This window comes from Periplaneta americana, chromosome 3 (genome assembly GCF_040183065.1).
Source record: "Periplaneta americana isolate PAMFEO1 chromosome 3, P.americana_PAMFEO1_priV1, whole genome shotgun sequence".
NCBI lineage: Eukaryota > Metazoa > Arthropoda > Insecta > Blattodea > Blattidae > Periplaneta > Periplaneta americana.
In genome coordinates, this window is record NC_091119.1 from 41,485,324 (window position 1) to 41,512,063 (window position 26,740).

The 26,740-nt window shown below is 34.6% G+C and overlaps 1 protein-coding gene across 2 annotated transcripts in view; it reads right to left on the bottom strand.

The window, feature by feature from the left end:
* Positions 1 to 26,740, bottom strand: part of Cbp53E (Calbindin 53E) — an 886,322-nt gene that overhangs the window by 37,702 nt on the left and 821,880 nt on the right. For both annotated transcript variants that reach the window (XM_069820369.1, XM_069820368.1), the window contains 3 exons: positions 19,926 to 20,009; positions 15,672 to 15,727; positions 12,870 to 12,915 (listed from right to left, as the gene is read on the bottom strand). In XM_069820369.1, coding sequence (XP_069676470.1) covers positions 12,870 to 12,915; positions 15,672 to 15,727; positions 19,926 to 20,009 — 186 coding nt within the window. The remainder of the gene's footprint in view (positions 1 to 12,869; positions 12,916 to 15,671; positions 15,728 to 19,925; positions 20,010 to 26,740) is intronic.

Sequence of the window (26,740 nt, forward strand, 5' to 3'; positions counted from 1 at the left end):
TCTGTATGACAAGCCGAAGGTACGACAATTTCATTGAAGGAAATAGGCAGAGACTATACTCCAGCTCAACCGTGATCGTTTGAATAGGTTGAGTGTTACTCCTGGTTCATGGTACTACGTCTTCCTACAAGATTCCGTCATTTCCCGTATAATCTCGGCTTAAATAAATTATTTAAGAACTGTGATTGAAGATAGAGTTCGATTATTATGACGGTTCACCTCCCCGACTTCACTTCCCGCGAATTTTATTTGTGGAGAAACCGAAAAGACACGTTTTAGAAAATCAGTCCTCACACATTGGACGTAAAATGAAGATAATATTCGGAATATGTATTATATGACTTTCTTGTGTTAAATTCTATCGTACCTGGTTTACATGTTTCGACCTATTATGGGTCATCCTCAGAACTGGTCGTTGTTGGTCTTGGCGCCTCTTGTTTTGTTTCCTGTGAGGGTGTGTTCGTGTGGTGTAATGTGGAGTCAAAGAGTGTGTGTGTGTTCTGAAATTGAGTTGTGTGTTGAGAATTCATTGGGGTGTGTTTTTATGTGTCTCTATATTTCGTATTGTTCTAGTGTGTTTAGTTTCTGGCTTTTTGGTTGGATGTGTAGTATTTCCATGTCTGTGTTAATGTCTCTGTAGGTGTAGTTAGCATTTGTGATGTGTTCTGCATATGTGGAAGTGTTTTGTAATTTTGTTATGGCTGTGATGTGTTCTTTGTTACGTGTTTGAAATGATCTGCCTGTCTATCCTATGCAGAAGTTGTTGCAAGTGTTATATTTGAGTTTGTATACGCCTGTGTGGTTGTATTTGTTTGTTTGTGTTGTTTGTGTGTTGAGATGTTTTCGTAGAGTATCATTTGTTCTGTATGTGATGTTGTAATTTACTTTCTTGAATGAGTTTTCAATCTTGTGTGTGTTTTTGTTTTCGTATGTTAGTGTGATGTACTTGTGCTTGTGTTGTATTCTTATGTTTTTTTGTGATTGTGTTTTGTCTTACGTATTATGTTGTCTATTATGTTAGGGTTGTATCCGTTTTCTTGTGCTATGTGTTTGATTGTGTTTAGATCTTCGTTGTAATCATGTTGGATCATTGGTATGTTGAGTAGTCTGTGTACCATTGTTCGGAATGCAGCTTGTTTGTGTTGTGTTGGATGGTTGGATGTGTTGTGTATGTGTGTTGTTGTTGTGGGTTTTCTGTATACTTTGAATGTGTGTTTGTTGTCTACTTTTGTTATATAATAAGTCATATAATACATATTCCGAAGTGATACAGTGTTAAAAGTTGTGTAATCAAGATGTATGAAGATAATATTTGTAGGGTGGTAACATAAATTTCAAATTATGAACTTTGTCGTGTGAACGACACTATTTAATGAAGCTGTCAAGAATGCGTACGTTAAATGGTCAGTATTTCAAGAAATAACTACAGTTAAGTACTGATAATACATCCTATGTCTGTTGTATTTTTCGGGATAATGTGTTCAGCACTCCCGGGAATATGGCTCTGCATACTGGCCGCATGGAGCAAGAAATCATAGCACTGTATTTGGAAGTTATGTTACGGAAAACAATATTAATGCAGGACAATGTATTTTCCTTTCATATCAAGCTTTCAGAAAAATCTCACAGGTGAGACTACTGCATCAAACAAGATATTTATCTTTTTTTTTTTGGCATTTTTGTAAAAGTTGTTATGTAAACTATAAAGACACTAAAAATATAATTTAATAAGGAACTGAAGTACACATACAGTGTAAAATTCACTGTTTGATCCTGGCTCGGAATAAATTTTCATCTTATAAATTCGTAGTTGACGCAAGCTCAGTCTAAACTAGCGCAGGTCCTGCCACCCTGTAAGAAGCAACCACTCTACATAGGCCACTACGTCACAGCCAGTAGCCAAACACAACCTGTGAACCTAACCTCAATGTCATGCAGTCAGGGGACAGCAGCTGAGGATCCTATCGTCCCCACGGTCTCGTTAATAAGACCAGTGAAAGAGGAACTCAAGGGGAATTTGTGTACTGAATATATTTTCAGTTTTGAATAAAATAATCTGGAAGTTAGCAGAAAAACATTCAAGCGTTAGTTATCGGAATATTAAAGGGTGCTTCTACTATCTAGGAGATGGATAATTGTCCGTTTGAAATTCAAGTCTTTCAAGACACATAGATTTTGGAGAAAGATTTTGGGCCTCCCAGCGTTTTACTGAAATCTATTTCTCCATAATTTCGGAATTACCTTCAAGGTTAATCAGAGTCGTATCTCTAGAGACTTGAAAAGCTCGCTGAATCCCTTTGCCCGTTGTTTGAATGAGCCAAGTATAACAGACAAAACAAAGTGTGTGAGCCCTCCCAAGTCTCGAACTGTACTACTCTGAGAGTGAAACTATTGAGCAGGTCCGAAACATCAGAAAAATTAAATCTATACATTCGATAACACAAATTATTCTTCACAATGTTGTTAATGTGAAGTCCAGTCTTGATTTTGATGCAGATTCTACAAAATGTAGATGTCAAACCCCACCTTGTGTTAATTTTGACTTTGATCGAAGTACAATCTGGACAATAGATCCATAACAGACTGAAATGAAAGTCTACAGTGCGTATTAATTGTATCAGTCCGTGACAGTTTTCGCAGGAGCTTGAAAATCTGTGTCAGTGGATTGACCCACATGACTGAAGCTGCTGTCCTCTGGCTTCCAAGTGGTGATGTAACGAAGCTACTACAAGAGACCAACCAAGCTTTACTTACTTCTATCCCTTCCTGTTATTGAAGACAAATGAAGAACAACAACAATAGTTGAAAGAAAGAGTGTGAGTGCAATGTTTTATCAGACAGATCGTTATTCAAGGATGCATTGCTTGTTTCACAACTCAAAAAAAGATGCTCGTCAGGATCTCTGTTTCAAACTCTCAATTTTTCCTAAACTTCAACACATTTCTCATTAAAACTGACGTTAGTCTCATTAAATACATACTTCGCAAGTATAGGGTAAAGGTTGGTAAACTGTGATAGGAATAATATTGTGATGGTTCTTTTTGAGAAGTTATTACAATTTTACTGAGCGAGAGGAGGACCGATTTTGTGCAGCAACTTGTCCACGAACATTCCCTTAATACTTTGACACAAAAAACAATCTTCGTCTCGCTCAGTAAAACTGTAATAAATTCTCAAAAAGAACTATCACAATATTACTCATATCACAATATTACCAATCTTTACCCTATAGGATAGGTAATAGTCCGTGGACTATTTCTTGTAAAGCTCAACGTCTGAGAGAAACCAGGGTAAAACCATAGGCAATATGAATGGTCTCAATTTAGGAGACTGAATCAATTGACTCATTTTTTGTGACTCTAATATAATTGAACCTTCGCTGAAAGAGAACGATGATATTATTAGATAAGTGGGGAACCGTCTATGGTTAGTATAACATGATTAGAACTTATTTTCGAGTAATGGCTATGAGAGAGATCGTGGATAGGCATGATTGCTATCCTCGTGCTGACGAACAGTGAAAGTATCTTCTGATTTTCGTATAAAGGTGTTCCATAGAACGGTTTGTTCTTGCTTAACATAATTAAATATTAAACTGTCAGAGGCAAATAGTTTTCTTGTTTTATGATTCTTATGAACTAGACCAGGGTATTCAGAGTCAAATAAAGTGATCACACGGACATAATGATTAAATGTGAAGCACAGAACAAAATAAATTATCTGAGAAAGCGTGCTTCGAAACGGTAATCATAACAGACCAAAATTAAAATGTTAAGATTGATATCATTACTAAAATTGAGGTCTGTTCTTACCATTTTTATTGTTACACTATTTCTGAAAAATAAAATGTTCATTGAGTTCTCTTATTTTGCACAACATAAAGGTTCACTATTTATTCTAAAATATAATGTAACGTGTTCAATATTAACTTTTGACACAATTAAAAGTAAAGTTGTGAAATGTAGCGAGAATGTACGTAATGAACAAAAGACGACAAATGATTATGGTTCATTGTTGTTACATCCAGAATCCCATCTTTATTGATCTGCAAAACAGCTCCAAACATCCTTGCAATAACTATTGATTATAAAGTATTTATAAACCTCAATTAAAACAGAGTCAGTGTTGAGTGTTGCTTGTTTTTATCTTAATGCATATTTAAAACCAGATTAAGAACGGGAGGAGAAACTCGGCAATGCAGCAGATGCACGACAAACGGAAGCCATGTTGCACATCTGCGCATGCGCGACATCTCGCCTCCTGTCTTACACGTTGCATAATTAGAGTAACTTTTAGTTGTATCCCAACTACGGGGAGAAGGAGGAGAAGAAGATAAAGAAGTGACATAACAGCATTTATCTTTCCTCTACAGTCCAGAGCATTCAGCAACCCTACACAGAGACTCAGAGAGAGCGAGAGAGAGGTTGACAGAGAGGAAGTGCCACCTACTTTTCCTAATCTCAACGAACGCGAGTTTATGAACTCTTGGAATTCGAGTGGCGAGGGAAATTTCACTGGAGCAGAGGGGAATTAAAACTCTAGCGGAGAGGCAGGGCTGGGTTCTTATCACGATCCTTCAACTGAGTCTAACTTCATTATCTGAACTTCCAAGTATAAAGTCACTCAAAAGTCACTTATAATGTTGTAAAGAGTTACGAATATTGCAATATTTCAAGAAGGTATAAAAAAACATCACTGTATCTGGCAAGCAACGGGATTTTTTAATTGTTACTTTTGCATTTCCATATCTACCATTTTGTTTATTAAAACTTTAACGATTTTATAAGTACTGATGTAAGAATAATGAAGTTAACACACGTAACTGCAGAATCTGATCTCAAATGATCCCCACTTCTTAATTCGACAAGCTTTTCGTGATTTTAGAATCACTGTATAGTATGGCTTCACTTCAAAATTTATAATTCTTCGAAGAAGACAACAACAGAATAACAGAGAACGTCATATAAACTGAATAGTGCTACTACAGAATGCTACAAAGTTTCGTCACCACTAGATTAAGGAATCACGACGTGAAAAACACAATCTTCATGCAAGATAACTTTTCGCCACATATTTACATCCCTTACAAAAATTAATTACGCGGGTATTTGGTGATCTTGTCATCAATAGATACTTTTCAACAGTATGGTCTTCGATCTCCACACCTTACACATATCTACATTCCTGAAAAACAGTTAATTATAGGGATCTTTGGTGATCTTGTAATCAGTAACTTTTCAATAATATGATCTTTGCGATCTCCAGATCTCAATCAGGTTTATTTTCGATTGTGAGGTCAGATCCCTTAAAGAAACATCCTTGAAAAACAATTAATTATAAGGACCTTTGGAGATCATGTCATCAGTAGACACTTTTCAACAATGTGGTCTTCGCAATCTCCAGTTCTCAATCCGGTTTCGTGACATACCCAACAGCAAATGAAAGACAATATCTCGCAAGAAATTATAAATATTTCAAAATATTGCAAAACGTTTTCACAAAACATTTCCATTGACTTTTTGTAGCATTATATACTGTAACTTTTTCTTGGTTTTTATTTTTCTAGGATTGCATAACATTTCCATAGCTATTATTGTTATATTATCGCAAAACATTTCCATGGCTTTTATTTAAAAAAAATCATAAAGTATTTCCATAGTTCTTAATTCTTTGGTATTGCAAAATATTTCCATTTTTTTATTTTTCTAGTCTCGCAAAACATTTCAATGGATTTTTATTTTTCTGGTATCGCAAAATATTTCTACAGTTTCTAATTTGTAGTATCCCAAAAAATGTTCATGATTTTTATTGTAGTATCACATAACAGTTCCTTGGTTTTTACTTTTCTTGGATCGCAATATATTTCTATGGTTATTATTGTTATTATTGGATACAATTTCATGGTTTTTATTTTTATAAAGTCACAGAGCATATCCATAGCTTTATTTTTTGTAACGTAAAAGATTTCAGTTGTTTATATTTTTCTAGCATCGCATAACATTTTAAGGGGTTTTATTTTTCTAGAATCGCAGAACATTTCCAAGGAATTTTATTTTTGTAGTATCCTAAAATATATCCAAAATATTACATAACATTCCTGTGGCTTTTATTTTTCTAGTCTAGCAAAACATTTCAATGGGTTTTGATTTTTCTGGTATTGCAAAATATTTCTATAGTTTTCACTTTTGTAGTATCGCAAAACATTTCCATAGTTTTTTTATTGTAGTGTCACATAACATTTTCTTGCTTTTTAATTTCCTTGGCTCGCTAAATATTTCTATGGTTATTATTGTCATATTATGGAATACAGTTTCATAGTTTTTAATTTTATAAAATCGCAGAACATTTCCATACCTTTAATTTTTTTTGGTAACGTAAATATTTCAATGATTTTTGTTTTTATAGTATCGTATAACATTTCAATGTGTTTTATTTTTATAGTATCGCAAAACATTTCCAAGGGATTTTATTTTTGCAGTATCGCAAAATATATCTACAGTATTTTTGTAGCATTACATAACATTGCCGTGGCTTTTATTTTTCTTGGGCCATAAAACATTTCTACTGTAAATGTAGTTAACATATTTCTTATTTTCATAAAATCTGAAAGCATTTCCATAGTTTTCATTTTTATTTTGTCGCAAACATTTTCATGGTCTATTTTTGAGTAGTGCAAACAATTATCATGGCTTTATTTTTATAGTGTTGCAAAAAATTTTCTTCCATGTTATTTTCCTAGTATCGCAAAACACTTTGCATAATTTTTATTATTCTAGAGTCGTAAAACATTTACATAGTTCTGCTTTTCAATTGTCGCAAAATATTTCCATGGCTTTTAATTTTATAACATCGAAAAATATTTCCATGGTTGGTTTCTATTTTATAGTATCGAAAATGTTTCCATGGATTTTATATTTATCGTGTTGCAAACATTTCCACGATGGTTGTTATTTTTATATTTTCCCAAATATTTATATGGTTTTGTCTCCATAGTATATCGCAAAAAGATTTCCTAGTAAACATTTCCATGGTTTTTATCTTCATAGTATTTTCAATGTATTTTATTTTTATAGTACCACAAACATTTCCATGGATGTTATTTTTCCAATATCGTAAAACATTTCCATGGTCTTTATTCTCATACTGTCGCAAAAAGCAATATTATGACTTTCATTTTTATAATGTCACAAATATTCCCATGGTTATTTTTTTATAGTTTTTCAAACATTTTTATGGTTTTTATCTTCACAGTATCGCACCATATTTCCATGGATTTTATTTTTATAGTTTTATAAACATTTTCACGGTTTTTAATTTTATAGTGTCGCAAACATTTCCATGGTTTTAAATTTTGTAATGTTGCAAATATTTACATGGCTTTAAGTTTATACTTTTGCAAACATTTCCATGGTTTTTATGTCTATTAAAGGCTATCGCAAAACATTTTCATGGTTTGTTTCCATGTTCAATGTTTTGCAAGATATTTCAATGATTTTTATTTTTATGCTTTTGCAAACATTTCCTTGGTTTTATTTTTATTGTGTCGCAAATATTTCCATGGTTTTATTTCTATTGTGTCGCAAACAAGTCCATAGATTAATTTTTGTAGGTTTCACAAACATTGCCAGGTTTATTTTTATTGTGTCGCAAATGTTTTCATGGTTTCATCTTGTTTCTATTCATATAGTTTCTCAAATATTTCCATTGTTTCATTTTTATTTTTTCGCAAATATTTCCATGGTTTTAATTTTATTGTGTCACATATATTCCCACGGTTTTAGGTTTATTTTGTCGCGAAAAATTGCCATGGTTTTATTTTTATTGTATCGCAAATATTTCCATGGTTTTAAATTTTGTAATGTTGTAAATATTTCCATGGTTTTATATTTATTATAGGCTATTGCAAAACATTTCCATGGTTTCTATGTTCAATGTTTTGCAAGATATTTTAATTATTTTTATTTACATAATTTTTGCAAACATTTCCTTGGTTTTATTTTTATTATGTCGCAAATATTTCCATAGTTTTATGTCTATTGTATTGCAAAAAACTCCATAAATGTATTTTTGTAGGTTTCACAAACATTGCCAGATTTATTTTTATTGTGTCGCAAATGTTTCCATGGTTTCATCTTTATAGTGTAGCAAACAATTCCGTGGTTTTTATTTATATAGTTTCGCAAATATTTCCATGGTTTTATTTTTATTGTATCGCGAAACATTTCCATGGTTTTATTTTTATTGTTTCGCAAATATTTCCATGGTTTTATTTTTATCGTTTCACATTTCCGTGGTTTCATTTTTATTGTTTCGAAAATATTTCCATGGTTTCATTTTTATTGTTTCGCATTTCCATGGTTTCATTTTTATTGTTTCGCAAATATTTCCATGCTTTCATTTTTATCGTTTCACATTTCCATGGTTTCATTTTTATTGTTTCGCAAATATTTTCATGGTTTCATTTTTATTGTTACCCAAATATTTCCATGGCTTTATTTTTATTGTTTCGCAAATATTGCTTTAATTATTTTTTTTAATTATTTCGAAAATATTTTCATGGTTTTATTTGTATTATGTTGCAAACATTTCCATGGTTTTTATCTTCATATTATCGCCAACATATACATGGCTTTATTTGTATAGTTTTACAAACATTTTGCATGGTTTTATTTGTATTGCGTCGCACACATTTCGATATTTTTATGTGCATAGTATCGCAAAATGTTTCCATGGTTTTATTTTCACTGTGTCGCAAAGATGTCCCTGGTTTCTTATTTTTATAGTTTTGCAAACATTTCAAAGGTTCTTAACTGCATAGCATCACAAAACACTTCCACTGTTTATTTTTATAGTTTCGCTAACATTAGCATAATATCATTTTTACAGTCTTGCAAACAATTTCGAAAAGTAAACGTAGCATTAATACACATTAAAAGGAGAGAGAGCGAGCCTGTGAAGCGTAGACATACATAAGTATGAACCATAAGTACTTTTTCATGAATGAATAATTGTCTGCCATCGATCAAAATCCATAGAAACATCACAGCGGTAGTACGACTTCCTATCTATGTAATTAATTTTATTGACAGTAAATAAATAAATATAGAAATGATGGCAGGGGAAACGGGAACTTCACGAGAAATCTTCCCTTAACACTAGTGGTGCGTGAGCTACTGATGTGTGATACTTAAAGTGTGAAATAAAAATATAAATGATCGTAAAATATTAACATATATAGCTGTTTTCTGTATATCTTATGGAACACTCCATTGGATAAATTCAAAGAGTAACAGCTTTTTAATTAAACACGCTTGAATAAAAAAAATGTATAGGTATTTGAGCATAGAAACATGTATTATGACTCTGGGTGCGACATTTGACGATTTACCAATATAAATTTGATTAGTAATACACTTAAGTCTTAGATTAAATATTATGGTTCGTCATTGAAAAAGGCTGCTCTAACAGAAACTTCGATTTGCCTGCTGAACTTCAGCCTTCATTTCACGGTGTAGCAATTCAATACATGGTTGTTATTAATAGAACAATTACTTACAAATTTGATTTTTTTCAAGTCTTTTTATCTTAATAATTCGTTGCTATGGAAACGTTAGAAATCAAGTCGGTGTAAACTTTAATAAAGCAGTGGGAAAGGGTTATGAAGTGGGGGAGGGTTAGGATATGGTAGGGAAAACTTTCCTGCAGTTGAGCCATTCATAATTCCAACGGTTCACAAACTGCTTTGAATTTTTCATAGGAATACATTGTGCGCCCATCTTTCTCACCCCCAAACCCTTGGGAATTAAGCTTATACGAGAGAATGGAAGAAAAAACACGTTCTAAATAATGAGAGGCTGTTAAAAGTTATGAACTTGAAGATAACAGAAATATATAGCCATTAAAACAAGTAAAAATATGATATCCGACACTAACTCGTATCCCTAGATACGTGCTCAGAAAAAGGAATTTTTAAAAGGCTTCTTGACCAGATAACTCTGTGTTCGTTTCCTCTTCCTAGATGAACTTATCTTTTTTACGTACTCATTATGCATGGTAATTTTCACTTGAAGAGATCACAATAAAACAAATATGCAAAATATCGAGAAGGTGATTTTTAGCATGTCTATCTATCTGTCAATACATATGCATGAAACATATTTTCCTAATCCATAGGACGGATTTCGTCCATACTCAAAAGTTCAGTATTATTTATAATTTATTAGTAGGAAGGCTAACTATTCCTATAATATTTTGTGACGTTTTTATTACAATATTTAAGGATTTTTTCATCTAATTACTGAATATCTGACAGTCAATTAGTCCACCGCTGTGGAGTAACGGTTAACATGTCTACGTGAAACGAACAGGCCGGAGTTCAAATCCTGGTTGTGACAAGTTACCTGGGTGAAGTTTTTCCCAGGGCTTTCCCTCAACCCATTAAGAGAAAAACGCTGGGTAATTTTCAGCGCTAGATCCTGAACTCATTGCGCTAGCATTATCACTCAGACGCTACATAACGACAGCAGTTGATAAAGCGTCGTAAAATAAATCAAGAGTGAATTATGAAAATTACGGAATAAAATATAACACATTTAAATAAAACGAATATATTTAAGAACAATATGCAAAATCAAGTTTTAAGTTTACGTCTCAGTATTAAAAAAATCTTTTCCAGCGAAAAATAACATAAATTATATATTTTAAACTATTTATTACATTAAAAAAACAAATTACACCGAACAACAAGAATTTTGCTCCGACTTAAAACAATGTCTCCCTTGTAGTTTGATGTGCGCTGAATCCGAAAATGCATCTCTTTTCTTCGTATCACGTAAGGTTTTTAAGATATACTATGATTTCACTTTTCGATAAGCGCTCCCCCAGGAAACATCTGGCGCGGGTTGGGAGTATAAACCAAAACAAAAGATAATGCATTTTATGAGTTTATGACTTATTTCCGGTTTATTATGGTTGTTGGCATGTTATTTTGTACTTCTAATAAATAAACAGATATTGGTGCCTTCTATTAAGTAAATTTCATAAAAATTCAAAGTGAAGTCTATGCAATGAACAAATAAGGGTGTGGTTTTCAGTATTTAAAGGAAATTGTACCAGCTTGAGCGAAGGTAAATTAAAAGAGGGTATTTCATAGGTCCACAGATTCACAAAGTTATGGCTGACCCTTTGTTTGAGGAAAAACTTTCCATTACAGAAAGAATGACATGGCACGCTTTCAAAGACGTTTGCTCAAATTTCCTTGGAAATTCTAGGGCAGAGAACTACATAGAACTTGTTGTGGAAATCATGGTAAGTGCATATGACAAAATGGAGTCTATTATGTCTCTCATAATATACTTTTTACATTCTTATTTGGATTTCTTTCATCCTAACTTTGGAGCGCTAAGCGACGTGCATGGGCAAAGATTTCATGAAGAAATATCTGAAATGGAAAGGCGATATAAAGGAAGATTATCATCCAGTATGCTTGCAGACTATTGTTGGTTCCTTGTAAAAGACAATCCCAGGTCTAGTTATAAAGAGAAGTCATCTAGAAAATTATTTTAAATGTAAGTTCAAATTCCGAGATTTTTCTCATTATATACATGAAATATTTTTATTGTTGTTGTGTTTTAAACTATGTAACATCATTTTTGTATCTGGTACATATTTTTCAAGTATTATGAGGAATTTTGAATCCGTGGTATGTTGTAATTTTATAGTAGCAGTGAAAAATTAAAAACAAGTAAGTTTTGTCATAAAAAATTAAATTAATTTTCCCTGGAAAATGGTGCGTGATGGGGCAATTTGGATTTTCAATTCAGATTTAGGGCACAGATATTAGTAATATTCACCTATTTTTATTTCGGAGCAAGACAAAAAGTAAAAATTTGTTGTTCAGTGTTTATTATATTGGTAATATTTATATGAAGAATAGTAACAAATGGAGGATTATGAACTATTTTACATTATAAAAAAAGAATGGCCCAAATAACTTATATAGAAAATTATAATTCAAATATATACTCCTTAAAAAAACCTTTTATAACTTCAGAATAACTAGGCCTACATGGATTATTAATACAATTGATTTGAAGTTAGGGTAGAGCAAAAAGTGGGCTAAGCATCAAAGTTCGAATTTAGACAACATGTACTCGCAAAATATATTTAATTGATTTACTCTAAAGAGACATCTGATATTTGACGCGAATCTCAGTGTATTCCGTAGCCCTTCTGGAATTTATAAAGCTAGGAAAAACTTCACCTTCACTCAGGATTGAACCCACATTCTTCCAGCCCACTGTGTCGCTTTACATTAATATCCAATCAGTTCCTTACAGTTTAAATAAATAGGATCTTGCGATTTATATCGTAGACCTCGATTTTTAGGCTCGTTTAGCGTAGGTTGAAAAATATTTTCTATAATACAGCTAGTTTTAGGCAATATCATATCTCGAGAATTTCTCAAGTTGCATATATTTAGGGGTTTTTACATAAAATTGTTGCAAGCTATCCTATTCGAGCCTGAAAATCCGGGGTCACCGGATAATACATAAATAAGAAACACAAATAATTCCTACCACTTTTATCGTTGCTTGGAAGCCGATTTGTTTACAGGCCTACCAACTTCGGAGACGCGTCTATGTATTCCTATGAGCAATTCGTGGTTCTAACAAATATTACATGACTCAAACCACACACTGACACGCATTACATTACTGAGAAAGAGGATCAGATGCAACACACAAGATACAGTGCTGCGTTACAGTCAGTATGAGTCGTGTAGGACGGACCCAGTGATTCACACAGAAGTGACGCTGTACACTTAAGTGATGGATATGTAGATCGTTTGCTGACGTTACCTCACTCACCTTGAAGACTTGCCGGCACAGGAAGTTCTCTTTGACAGGCAGTAACCTGAGGAACAGACAAACATCAACGTTAACCCCGTGCCTTATAGAATGGGCGTTGCCTGACGCTGGTTGAGAAGCATTGGAGAAACAGTATGCCCATGGCCGGCCTCTGATCTCTGCAGTTGGCACTAGATCTTGTCTACCATTTTGTAATAGAAAGCTGACATTATGAAGGCTACGGAAGACAACAGACAATCAGGTAATGTTCTGAAATAGAAGAAAATTAAATGATTAGGGAGTAAATGAGATATTCATGCATCCCATATCGCAATTATTGTAGTATGTCTGTCCACTGGAGCGAGCCAACGTACTGTAGACCTACATGCAGAGTGCACCGTAAGTGATGTCTTTAATTTCAGGGGGTGTTTAAAACAAAAAGTTTGATACAATGCTGCTCTTTTTTCTTCCTTTCCGAGATATAAATGTTTTATATGAAATATTTCATAGCGTGTTTTGGGAAAGCCATTGATTTTATTCCCGATGTGCTTAGTGAATTTAAGAGAGCGGTGTATTAAAATTTGGGGACAGATGTTGATGACCTAAAAATCTACTTAAATGTTCATTAAAATGCCCTTACACTAATGGAAAAATGACAAAATTAAAAGAAAATGACACTTAAATATTATTCACTGCTATCGCACCACAACTTCTTAAAAATTAGTCACCTTGTTTCAATCCCTGCCCTGAAAATCTCGGAGAGAGAGGAGGCAACTTCCTGGAATTTGACTAAAATAAAGGAAAAGAACATGCAACAAAATGAAGGTTTTAAGGGAAAACTATAGATTTTAATAAGGGTTTACAATGTGTTTCAATCAGGGGTGGTCGACGTCAGTGCCTTCATTCTCCGTCTCCTCCTCCTTCCGCGCTTCACTTTTACTACCAGATCCTCCAGCTGAGGGAGTGTGTATTGTGGGCACAGCGTGTATTCTTGCAATATTTGTGTTGAAATACTGTCTACTACAGTAGACATCCCTTCCGAACCATGTTGAGGGCAAACGTTCTCTCCAGGACATGGTGAAAGTTTCCCTCCTTCCAAACACAAATTCTAAACACACTCTCGTACCGACAAAAGAACAGTAGCGGTCAAAGTCCTGACTTAAACTAAGCTACTGTCAAGCATTTTATATTACTTCCGTCTTGTGAAGTGAAGCCTTCAGTGGAATGAGGGATGGACTTTAGAGTCTGTTCCAAACTATAAAACTCGAACTTCACTGTTATTCACTTATTCAGTAGGTAATTACTACTGACCTATTGGCCAGAAAATGATTTAACAGACCTATCGGTAAAGAAGAAAGTAGAAGGCATTTCAAATGATCTAAAAGTTCTTCAAAGTATTAAAAATGACCAAGAAATGCCGAAAAAAATATAAAAATGACCTATTAGTCAAAAAACGTCAAAAATGCAAAAAATGCAAAATAAGAAATTACTTTTTTACGTTGATATTAACATAGAAAGGATTTCTATATTACTAGGCATTGTCCTAATGTGAAAAATAAGAAGATGACTCATCAACATCTGCCCACTAATTATAATAAATTAGTGAAAGAATTTTAGTGTTGTCCTTTAATTTTGCAGAAATTTGATCCATACAAATGAAACATTGTAAAATTCCTTTGCAGAACGAAAAGTTATATTTATTCGGATAAAATTTTTACATATTTAAAAGACAAAACTAAAATTCTTTCAAGCATTTATTACCATAATACACTGCTCTCTTAAACTGACTGAGCACATTGTGAATTAAATCAATGGCTTTCCCAAAGCACGTTATGAAATATTTCATATACTACATCAATTTTGATCTCGAAAAGGAAGTAAAAATGAGCAAAATTGTAGTATTAAACTTTTTTTTCAAACGTCTCAAAGAATAACCTCCTAAAATGAATGAAATTACATACGTGTCATTCTGTATAGACCTACATCTACAAAAAAGCAATTCATACTTCACTTGTCTCCTAGTTCTACAACTAGTCACAACGAGCGCTGGTATCCTCCCATCTTATACTAGTGACAGACTACAATTTCTAATTGCGATATCACTATCGCAATTAGAACTGATCGTTATTATCGAAAATATATTATGTACACACTAGGTCTTGCTTGTTTCCTTCTTGTCAACCGATAAAGTTCATACTTCCGAAGTTTTATTTTACGTGAAACGACTATGTTCGAACTACAAGGGGTAAAGAATTGTAACATTTTGACAAAAAAATTTACTCTGACGCCACTCGTGGTATCATGGAAACAATCCATGAATGGGAAATTGGGAGGAGGAAAATTAAAGTGTACGCGAAAACGCTTCCTTGAAGGACAATTTGGCCTCAGGGAAAGTGTCTATGAGAGCTCAAAGGCTACTGGACACTTACCTCACTCCGATTCGTGCCTTTCCATATGAAGGAACAGAAAATTTTCGAGGAGAAGGTCGAAAAGGACATAGCTTAATAGCTCCTCTCCATAATAGGTTACGTTAATTTTTGAATTTTTTCCCTTAAACATTCTTTTAGGTTTCTTCAACGGAACGGTTATAAACGAAGTGAGGGTAAGTGGCCGATAGGCTTGGAGTTCACATAAATCCTTCGTTACATTTCGATTGCTTACGTTTTAATTATTTCTACTCCTATATCCCTTTCTTTAACTGCGTCATTCCACAAGGTTCGTCTCGCTCTATTATCATGCAAATGTTTGAAACTATATTTCTAAACTGAAGCAACTTCTCTGGAGTGTTTTTCTGGCTTGCTAAAATATTTTTCTTCCACTTACTTGGCCATTTCTGAGAGTTGCAGTCTTCCGTCCTTGTTGGCGTCAAAGACTTGAAGCTGTAATGGAAAGAATAACGTTACTATAAGAACATTACTGCTTATTTTATTTATCCTTGACTGGTATCTAAACTGGTCTTTATTTCACCGTCCTTAGCAACCTAAACAATGGCTTTATTCACAGCAGCGAATTAAAAGTTTTTAATTCACTTGTGAATTATATTTTTTAATCACTGTCTCCTTGACAACCAACACATTAGCAACAATAAAATTCATACATTCATTCATTTACAGGTAAAGGGACATCATTTTATTTTTACTTCAATTTTTATTGTACCTGAGTTTTTGAATGTACTTCACTCCCACACCCTCTGCTAGTAAACATCCAACCGTTCTCCACACAGAACCAAGCGTATACAATCAAAGTCGCCTTACGGTCATAGTAAACACAAACAGTACTGAGTTAGTGAGTATAGTACGTTCCAGAAATATGTTCGCGTTTTCTAGTGACGAAAGAGCTTTCAATATTTAATCATATTCTCGTACAGGTACAGTCGTCCGTTTGCCTGTGTCGCATCCCAGTTTCCCCCACGCGCTTCTGCTCGCCCCTCTGTAAAGGCTAGTGGCTGGGCTGTCTTAGATCTTTTCTGGAAACATTAATTTCTGTTAGAAATTGGACGTCTACGTAACATTATACAACTGTTTAAAATAACTTAAATAAAAGGGCCTCGCTAAATAATTAACTGTCATGTGATTAGCCCCCTGTCTACGACCCTGCGACAAAACCACTTGGACGGACAGTAGATAGCATGTCTGGGTAATTTTCTCTTTTCGGATCGGGCAGAAATGAAGATTGCATTTACAGTACGTAAGGTACTCTTTTATAGAGTAGGTACAGAATTATTTCAACATGAGTTACTAGTATGAAGGACGAAACTGGTAATTGGAATTAGATGCAATAGTCTATAGTGCGATAATATGCAAGAAAGAACTGAAGCCTGTATCAAAATGAACGGCCACCATTTTCAAAATTGTGTTTAAATATCCATATTACGATTATTTTTCAATTTAACTTCATTCTCTCTATTGTATGCTAAATTGCTATAGACAGTATAATGTACACTGCATAATGAATAGCTCAATTCGTGAGTAAAAACACTTAATACAGTACTGTATTTTGATTAAACAAAAACCTAATGAAAATTATCAAACTCAAAATCGCGATATTTCCTAGTTTACGTAAATGGATGAACTACTTTTCTTCCCTCCTATACTTAGTAAAGTGATTTGTTTGTATTTTACGCCAGTATCATCGAACTCCAGTCGTGGAACGATATTTCCGGTTCTCAACCGTTAATCCAAAGGTATAGCCAGGTTAATATTAAAAATGTTAATAAAAATAAAATGATGTCCCTATATAACTTCTTCAAAAATAACACATTACAAAGAAAAGGCCTACGATTTAAAATTAAATTTAGATACCGATAATGAAATTTAGATACAGGTAATGGATAAAATATTATATAGGCCCAGCACACGAGAGTATAGAGATTTTATGCAATCGTGAAAATTATCACCCTCGGCTTCGACTCAGGCACTAAATTTCCATACGCGGATAAAATCTAATTTTACTCTCTTATAATACAAATTATTATAGTAATTCAAGTGATGCAAAATAGGTCTATACTGAGATTATACACAAAATTCCTTCATCGACTGAACAGAGTAACTTAATCACCAACGAAAGCTTCCGTCCATTTCTGAAAGAAAAAGGGATTATGTTCGCGGTCAAATATCACATTAGACTTACGAAGATTAAATTTTAATATCATATCGTCCACCGCAGTTGAGTAACGGTTAACACGTCTGACTGTGAAACGAGGGAGCCAAGGTTGGGGCAAGTTACATGTTTGTGATTTTTCCGAGGTTTTCCCTCAATCAATCGAAATCACCATTAGTAAAAAAAAAATGTTCAATATTATATATGTTTCTAAATTCAAATAAATGTACGTTAATACACTTTTTGTTTTACATTGAAAATATTTTTTATTTTATTGGGTTATTTTACGACGCTGTATCAACATCTAGGTTACTTAGCGTCTGAATGATATGAAGGTGATAATGCCGGTGAAATGAGTCCGGGGTCCAACACCGAAAGTTACCCAGCATTTGCTCGTATTGGGTTGAGGGAAAACCCCGGAAAAAAACCTCAACCAGATAACTTGACCCGTCCGGGATTCGAACCCGGGCCACCTGGTTTCGCGGCCAGGAGCGCTGACCGTTACTCCATAGGTGTGGACTTGAAAATCATTTCGTGACCAATCTCAGCTCTTTAAACGACCATGACTTTGGAGACCAGTGATAGAATAATGAGTTGAAAAATAAGGAACAAAGACCACCAGCATTGCTAAGTCAGCTGAGGCGCTTGCCTGCCGATTTGAAGTTGTTCTCGGGCGTGGATTCGATTTCCGCTTGGGCTGATTACTTGGTTGTTTTTTCTCGAAGTTTTCTCCAATTGTAAGGCGAATGTCAGATAATATATTGTGAATCCTTTGCGTCATCTCGCTAAATACCATCCCACTATTACCAATCCCATCGACGCTAAATAGTTGATACAACATCGTTAAGTTACCAATAAAAAATTAAGGAACCAACTACGAATTAAATCAGTAACGAAGGATATTCAAGATATTCAACTATAATGGCAGCAGCACGTTTTAAAAATGCCCAATATACGTCTTCCATACCAAGAATATCTGTACAAACCCACCGGCAGCCAAGACATTGGACGTTCAAAGACTAGAAGGAAACAACATTTCCACTGCCACAAGTGTAACTAAGGATTTTTCATAGGTGTATTACTGTTTAAAATCAAAACCGAATAATGTGATTTTATTATATAGTCTGATCCGTTTAAGTATGGATAATACTAATTTTGTGGTGTTTGGGTAAAGGGAGATAAGTCATAAAAATGAGTTCGGATTTAAATGAAAATTAAACTTGGAACCCTTATTACAAATAATTTTCTACACAAATAAAACACACCAAATGCTAGTATTCTTTGATTTTTGCACACCCACTTGTATAATTTAACTTGTGTGTTCATCTGGGGAACAAAATTCCAGCTGCACAAAAAAAATGACATACCCCTTTACCCGAACACCACAGAATTTATTATTATAAAGCTATTATGACAGTAGAAAACATTTCTTACTGGTTATATTATGACTAAGAGACTAAACTTTCCATATCAATAATGCATAATCTGAAAGAACAAATGAAAGTCGTACATAATTAAAATGGCTACTACAAATCAACAGCGGGCACAATGTGTTCTTTGGTATGCTAAATTAGAGATTGTTAAAAGAGTTCAAAGGGAATTTCGACGTGAGTATGGTGTGCGTGATGTACCTAAATATGATTCCATAATGTTGTGGTATCGAACATTTGTAGAAACAGGTTTTGTGTTAAAAAAAAAAACATGCAGGAGGTCGCAGGCGAAACCCAGTACGAGAAGCAGCTATCTCTTGGCTTGGTCCCCAAACTCCCCAGATCTTAACCCGTCTTGACTTCTTCGTGTAGGGTTTTGTTAAAGACATTGTCTATTCACAGAAACCCAGGAACATTGATGATCTGAGAGTAAAAAATTACTCAAGCTTTTAAAAAAATCACCCTCTTATGTTACAACGGACATGGGCTGAATTGCATCACCGTTATGAGTTGTGCAGGGTGCGCAATGGGGGTCATGTTGAGCTCTGAGGAATCTCCCATCTCTCAGTGCTGTATGCACAAAGTTTCAACAAATAAAGTTCAATAGTAAATGTTTTACAGTGTTTTTATTTTATCCATACCCAAACGGATCACCCTGTATAAGCGATTTTTTTTAGTAATAAACGGAAAAACTTATTTGGATTAATTGTAAACGAACATAATTTTTATCTTTGATGTATTTTACATAAAATGTAATTTCTGTTCTATTACCCAGATATTAATTTCTTTTTCGAGAAAAGTGGAATTCCATTTCTCCTGTTCTCGATCAAGCTTTATAGCCCCTATCTTGTGATCCAATTGCACTGCATATGTAATGAGACAAGAAGTTGAGGAGGTGAAGGAAGGCGAGAGTAACACGTGACAAACAACACGAAAGTTCAATTTGATTTTTGATGTCTACGAGGATGTATTCTCAGGATAGAGGTGTATAGCCTGCATGGATAATAATAATAATAATAATAATAATAATAATAATAATAATAGTTACCATGGTGTCCGTGTATTCTATGAGTTTATCCTCAGAAACGTCGTTAATCTTCTTCGCCTCCTTCAGCAAGTCCCTTAGGAAGTTCTGCAAATAAAATACAGAAACATCAATGTCTAACAAAAACAGAATGTTCATCCACTTCCTATATTTATGCCAAAGATAACTTTGCACAGAATATAATATATACCAATTTGTGCGTCATATATTCATTTCCAGGGCCTAGGCTCTCTCCGCACTCGTGTACCACGCCACTGAAGATGTCCACCGGAGCGGTATGGCATAGTTGCGCCCCGCGGTCAATTGGGAGGCCTAGGCATGGCATAGTTGCGCCCCGAAGAAATCAGGTAGCAGAATGGACATGGCATAGTTGCGCCCCGATGGGCATAGTACACACGAAAGTGATTGTCATAAAATAAATAAATTGCCGTCGCGCGGGGTGACTTTGTGCCATTCGCGCATTTCATAAAAAAACGTAAGGAAGTAGTCTTTGAAACCGTCACAAGGTTTTAAAGATACTAAATGTAAGGAAGTAGACTTTAAAACCTTGTCACGGTCTTAAAGAATACTTCCATACGTTTTTCGCGAATGGCACAAAGTCACCCTCATGGCACAAAGTCACCCCTCGCGACGGTACTTAAAAATATTACAGTGATAGCTGCATTGAAATCAGGTAGGCCTAGCATATGATCAATTTTTCTATTTAAAATAACACTTTTTTATCGGCCAGACACAATAAATAAACTGCATTTTTTGTTTGTACATCTCTATCTTAACCCTACGGTACAGGGTTTCGAAAATTGAAACTTAGAACCATTGTGAATAATTAACTCTTTACCCTTTCCACTAAACTTAACATTAATTTTAAATTAACCTCACTATACGCCACTGACGGTGTGAAAATCACTAATAAATGTCAAAGACTGCTAAGGTCCCATATTCCAACGATTGACTCATTTGAATATGTCAGTTAATAAAGTACTGCCAACTTCATGGTGTTCATTTTAACGGTATCGATAATGAATATTAAATCGAATAAGAAATCAATAAGTTTGGTTGATTACGAGGCTCGAGTTTCGTAATATCTTTTTCTCTACCTATTTCATCGGGGCGCAACTATGCCATCCCCTTTTCTCTACCTGATGGGAACGGGGCGCGACTATGCCCACAAAACAGGGACCCTTTTTTATTTGCTGCATCTTGTCTGACCGTGGGGCGCAACTATGCCCTGCCCCACCGGACTAGTGGACGAAACGTTTGGTTGTAACACCGACAGACCACGGCCCTCTAGCTCGGAAAATACGCATCCTACCTCGTGAATCACTCTGTAGATCACTCAGTATTGAGGCATACCTCTCTACTCTAGTGTCAGAGAAGTTGCCGCACAATCACGGCGTTAATTTCTGTTAAGTAAGTTGGTTATTTTTGTCCCGCGCCGTGGCGTCGTGGTCTAAGGCATCCTGCCTAGGACTCGCGTTACGGAATGCGCGCTGGTTCGAGTCGTCATGGGGGGAGAAATTTTCTCATGAAATTTTGGCCAGTGTATGGGACCGGTGTCCACCCAGCATCGTGATGCACTTGAAGAGCTACAATAGGTAGCGAAATCCGGTTACGAATACCAGCCATAGCGGCTGGGGGGATCATCGTGCAAACGACACGATACCTCCATTCTGGTTGGATGATCGTCCACTTCTGCTTCGGCATGTGGCGTGAGGCCAGCAGCGGGTGGTCTGTTCAGGCCCTTCACGGGCTGTAGCGCCACGGATTATTATTAAGTTGGTTACTTTTACTTCTTTTACTTTCTGAATATACGAAACATAAATATATATTTTTTTAAACTGCGGGAACATTTAACATGTAACATTTTAAAATTCCTTTCGAGAACGAAAAGTAACATTTGTTCGGATCCAATTTCTGCACATTTAAAGAGCAAAACTAAAATTATTTAAATGATTTATCATCATATTACACTGCTCTCTTAAATTGACTGAGCATATTAGGAATTAAATCAATGGTTTTCCCAAAGACACTATGAAATATTTCATATTAAACAATTTTTATCTCGAAAAAGAAGCAAAAACGAGCAAAATTGTATTAAACGTGTTTGTTTGAAATATCTCAAAGAATAACCCCTGAAATTAATGACATTACTTACGGTTAATTCTGTATATTTGTATAATAATATTTTGAGCACGTAGAGCACGAGTCGTTTGGACGGAAATTACGAAGTTGCATAAAGTTATACTGACAAGTAAAAAGTTGACCCAATTTATGCATGTTTAAACTTTAATAGCAATAGCAATTATCGTATCTTAATTATATACCATGTCGGCCACCGGCGTAGCTCAGTCGGTTGAGACGCTTGCTTGCCGATCCGGAGTTTCACTCGGACATGGCTTCGATTTCCGCTTGAGCTGATTTTCTGGTTGAGGTTTTTTCAGACGTTTTTCCCAACCATAAGGCGAATGTTACGTAATCTATGGCGAATCCTCGGCCTCATCTTGCCGAATATCATCTCGCTATCACCAAAACCATCGACGCTAAATAGCACAGTAGTTGATACAGCGTCGTTAAATAAACGACTAAAACAAATGTATTCTATGTCCAAGCACTGTATCTCTGTAATGACAAGACAGCGGATTTTCGGTCCCGACACTGAACGTTAGATGTACGTACAAAACAAATCTATACAATTAAAAAACGTGGGGAATTTTGTTATGAATAGTAAACCAATGCAAGAGAGAGAAAAATAAATTACAATGCAATGTCTTATCTCAGTTCACAGTTTATTTAAAAATGGTATTTTAATTTTTAAAATAATTTAGTATGAAATAAATATTTTTAAAATAAACTATAAGTTATAATATTCAGTAAAGATTTTAGATTATAGTTTTCACGACTAGTGATCCGTGCTCTAGGAATCAGTTCTATGGGCTATTTTGAGCATAACATGCCATATGAACATGAGTCCGATTACACTAGTCAACAAATTTTAACTTTTTGTCTGTCACAGAAATGAAATCAACTGATTTTTACTAAATCGACCCTGCTGATTACGAAAATCGCAGTGAAAAATCTGTAACACGTAACATTTTTGTGTGACAGAAGGGGAAGTATTTTGATTAAAAAAAAAACGTTTTCGTGCATTTCAAAACACGTAATTACATCAGTGATAATAAATAAATTCCTAAGATACAAAATTTATATGCAAAATACACTGATGTTTCACAGAAAAATAATAACGCTGCATAAATAATAATTACAATAAGAAAAAGTAGCATTATATTCCTTTTTTCCCCTTCAAAATAAGCTTTTACTTTATTAATTTAAAACTGGATCAAATGAACTATAATTTTTTAAGATTTATAAATTAAATTGATTAAAATCTCAAATCAAATAACTTAGGAGCCCTACACTGAAGTAAACAACCATATACAGACTTCAAGCTAGATTTTTAAAAAAATATATTTAGTTAGAGTTATTTTTTCCTCTTGTAGTTTGAGTCACCTTCGTTGAACAAAAACCAACAGTAGTCCCCAATCATACTAGAATCTCACCTTCCTTGATGTTGTCGTTCCATCCTGTGTATACCTTGATGGAATCTTTCCCCTTGTCCATCGCTTACAGCTCCTAAGTTCTTTGGGAAAAAGTTGAGATGGGAATGTAGGAAATGTATTTTCAAAGACATTTGACAACCAAGCTTCTGGTAACTATGCAGGAGTTCTTGCACAAGCTGTTGGTAATTGTAAACTTTATTATTACCTAAAAACCCACTGAAACACTTCCAAAGGCATTCCAAGCTTCTAGTTCCTCAACACTTAATTTTTTTTCGAAGATCTTATCTTTCAAAAGTTTCCATTCTGAGGGCCAACAAAAATTCCCTCTTTCACTTTAGCTTCACTGAGTTTCCTTACATATGCAAAACCTTCTCCATTTTTATCCATAGCTTTAACGAAATTCTTCATTAAACCAAGCTTGATATGTAAAGGAGGAAGCAGTACTTTTTCCGGTTTTACTAAAGAGACATACTTGATATTATGTTCTCTTGGGACATAGCTTTCTCTGGAAGGCCAGTCTTTCACTATATAGTGCTTTTCAGTCGCTCTACTATCCCATAAACAGAGAAAGCAACAGCATTTTGTGAATCCACCCTGAAGTCTGAGCAATAAGGCGACAATTTTCAAATCTTCGTAGAGTTTCCAGCAGTATGTTTCATATTGGACTGCATCTAGTAACATTGACAAATTTGTATAAGTTTCCTTCATATCCACTTAATACGCCACTGGAATTGATGGTTTAGTGTTTCCATTGTGCATTAACACTGCTTTTAAACTTATTTTGGAGGAATCTATGAATAACCTCCATTCCTCTGGGATGTGTTGAAATCCTAGTTCTTCCATTGAGCCGTCTATATTTACATATGCGCACACAAACTATTTCATTATAAAATACTTCGAAAACCGTTCATGTCTCTTCCTGTACAATGAAATTCTAGTGTCTGGTGCTAGCAGGTTCCATTGTTGCAGTCTAGACCCTAAAATCTCAGCTTGTTTAGTGATATTAAGATTTCTTATTAAGTCGTTCAGTTCACATTGTTGGATTAAATGGGGTTCTTTATGATGTTCTGAACTATAGGACGGATCAGAGGATGTTGATGGTTGAGTCAAGTCATCTATTTGTTCTATTGGAAGACTCAATTCCTCCAATTATGAAGGTGGATTAGGAATAGGGAGTTTTGGTCCATGTGGTACAGTCTTATTGCAGATTGAACATCAGGATATTCGATTTTAGATCTTGTTTTCTTTGAAAATCCCGTAATCTTTGTTAAAAAGAAATAAAAGTCTTCTGAATGGCTTGTCGGTTCACATCAGATCATTGGCACTGCAAACGGCATACTTCGATTCTTCTCTCCATTCATCCATTTTATCAGTTTTGAGTAACATGTTATGCAGCACACATGGGGAGCCCACGATTTGTCCTCATCACACACATTACATTCAAAATATCAATAATATGCTTGTTTCAACTTATCTGATAAAGGCCGACGCTGCGATTTTGCCGTAAATTCTCCACATACGTAACAAAAGCTGTCCGGCGAAGTTACACACTCACGACGAGATTTTTTAATTATCAGAAAGCGTAAATGAACGCGAAGATAAACACTTAAAATTAGCGATACAACTTGTCACAAGCTGAAACAATTTTCAACTAATCCTAAAATGCAATCTATTTCACTCTAAAAGCCCACCCTCTCAGTGCTTTCTCTTGGTCTAGCGCCATAAAGCAATAACGTTATACAGATATATATATCGCCCACTACGCGCCTTATTAATGCAGACTCACATATTTGAAAGAACCTATTCCTTAAAATACACTTCTAGTATATTCTGAACAACAATAAGTTACAAAACGTATGAATATACTGTGTAACCGTTTAAATAAAGTCCATTGTTCGATACCCGAGTTTTTTAGTAAATTCATTCTTCTTTTTTTTTACAATTTCCAATTTTCCTCTTAGATGGTGCGTGATGGAAAATTTTCAAATTTAGATCCACTGTAAGCACACAAATATTGATCTAAAATGACCATTTTCACCCTTGTGACAAAAACCTTGTTGACTAGTGTTATCAACCGTTAAGAAGTTACAGCTGATTAAATCCTACGAAAGTAGGTGTAGTTTTGAGCATAACTAAGAATTATTCACTTAAAATACTCGTACATAGAAATGTTAATTCAAAATATTGTATTAATCATAAAATAAACATAATTCAATTTGGAAGCAGATTTTCAAATCTCTCAACTCTTCCACTTCAATGCACCTGACCGCATGGATGCGAATGTCGCGCGTAGCATTCTATACCTCGGTACTGCTGCCCCTGATCAGCGCATAAGCGTTCACAATACGGGTACACCTATTCTTAAAGAGCTGGACATCAGTCATGAATCACCCTGTATATGCGCGCAAAGATTCATTAAAATATCTTTAGCACTTCTTATCATGTAAACGCTCTCTGGCTGGAAAAATAATTAAAAAAATCTACAAATTTTTATAATAATAAATAACCATTATTGGTTTAAAAATATTAATGTTCTTAGTGATGTACAGATACGGTCTTACTAATAAAAATTTTATATACAGCCGTTTAACTGTCTTATACTTATACAATGAGTAGCTCGTTTATAAGTCATGTGTAAATTCCTTACTAATAATCACTACATACGTCGTGTATAACAGTACAACTGTTACACAGCTACGTCATAGTTTCGTCGTTACTTCATTACGAAAGGTAATAGAATATCTGAGGTTCTCTATTGCATCCGGTAGAGCGCTCTAGTGTGCCGTGTTAAGTATCGATAGTACAACTGGCTCTGATCGATTACCACACTATATTTTGGTGAAAGAGTACAAGCTACAGCAATATTATTCTAAGTATTCTGTGCTCTTTGGTTTGTTCTTCTGTGATGACAAGGCAACCATCATCATAAAATGACAGTTGATACGAACAGCTGTTAAAGGAACGACCATTTTGTCTCTATATACAACGCTTAAACAAGGGGTTTCGTGTATATAACTACTGTAAAGGGATTCCCATGGTATAGTTACATACTGTTTATACAGCCATCGCTTATGCATGGTTTATTAGTAACGTTTTCTGTCTCGTATAAAAACTATACACGGTTTATCAGTAAGAACAATACTTACTTACTTACTTACTGGCTTTTAAGGAACCCGGAGGTTCATTGCCGCCCTCACATAAGCCCGCCATTGGTCCCTATCCTGAGCAAGATTAATCCAGTCTCTATCATCATACCCCACC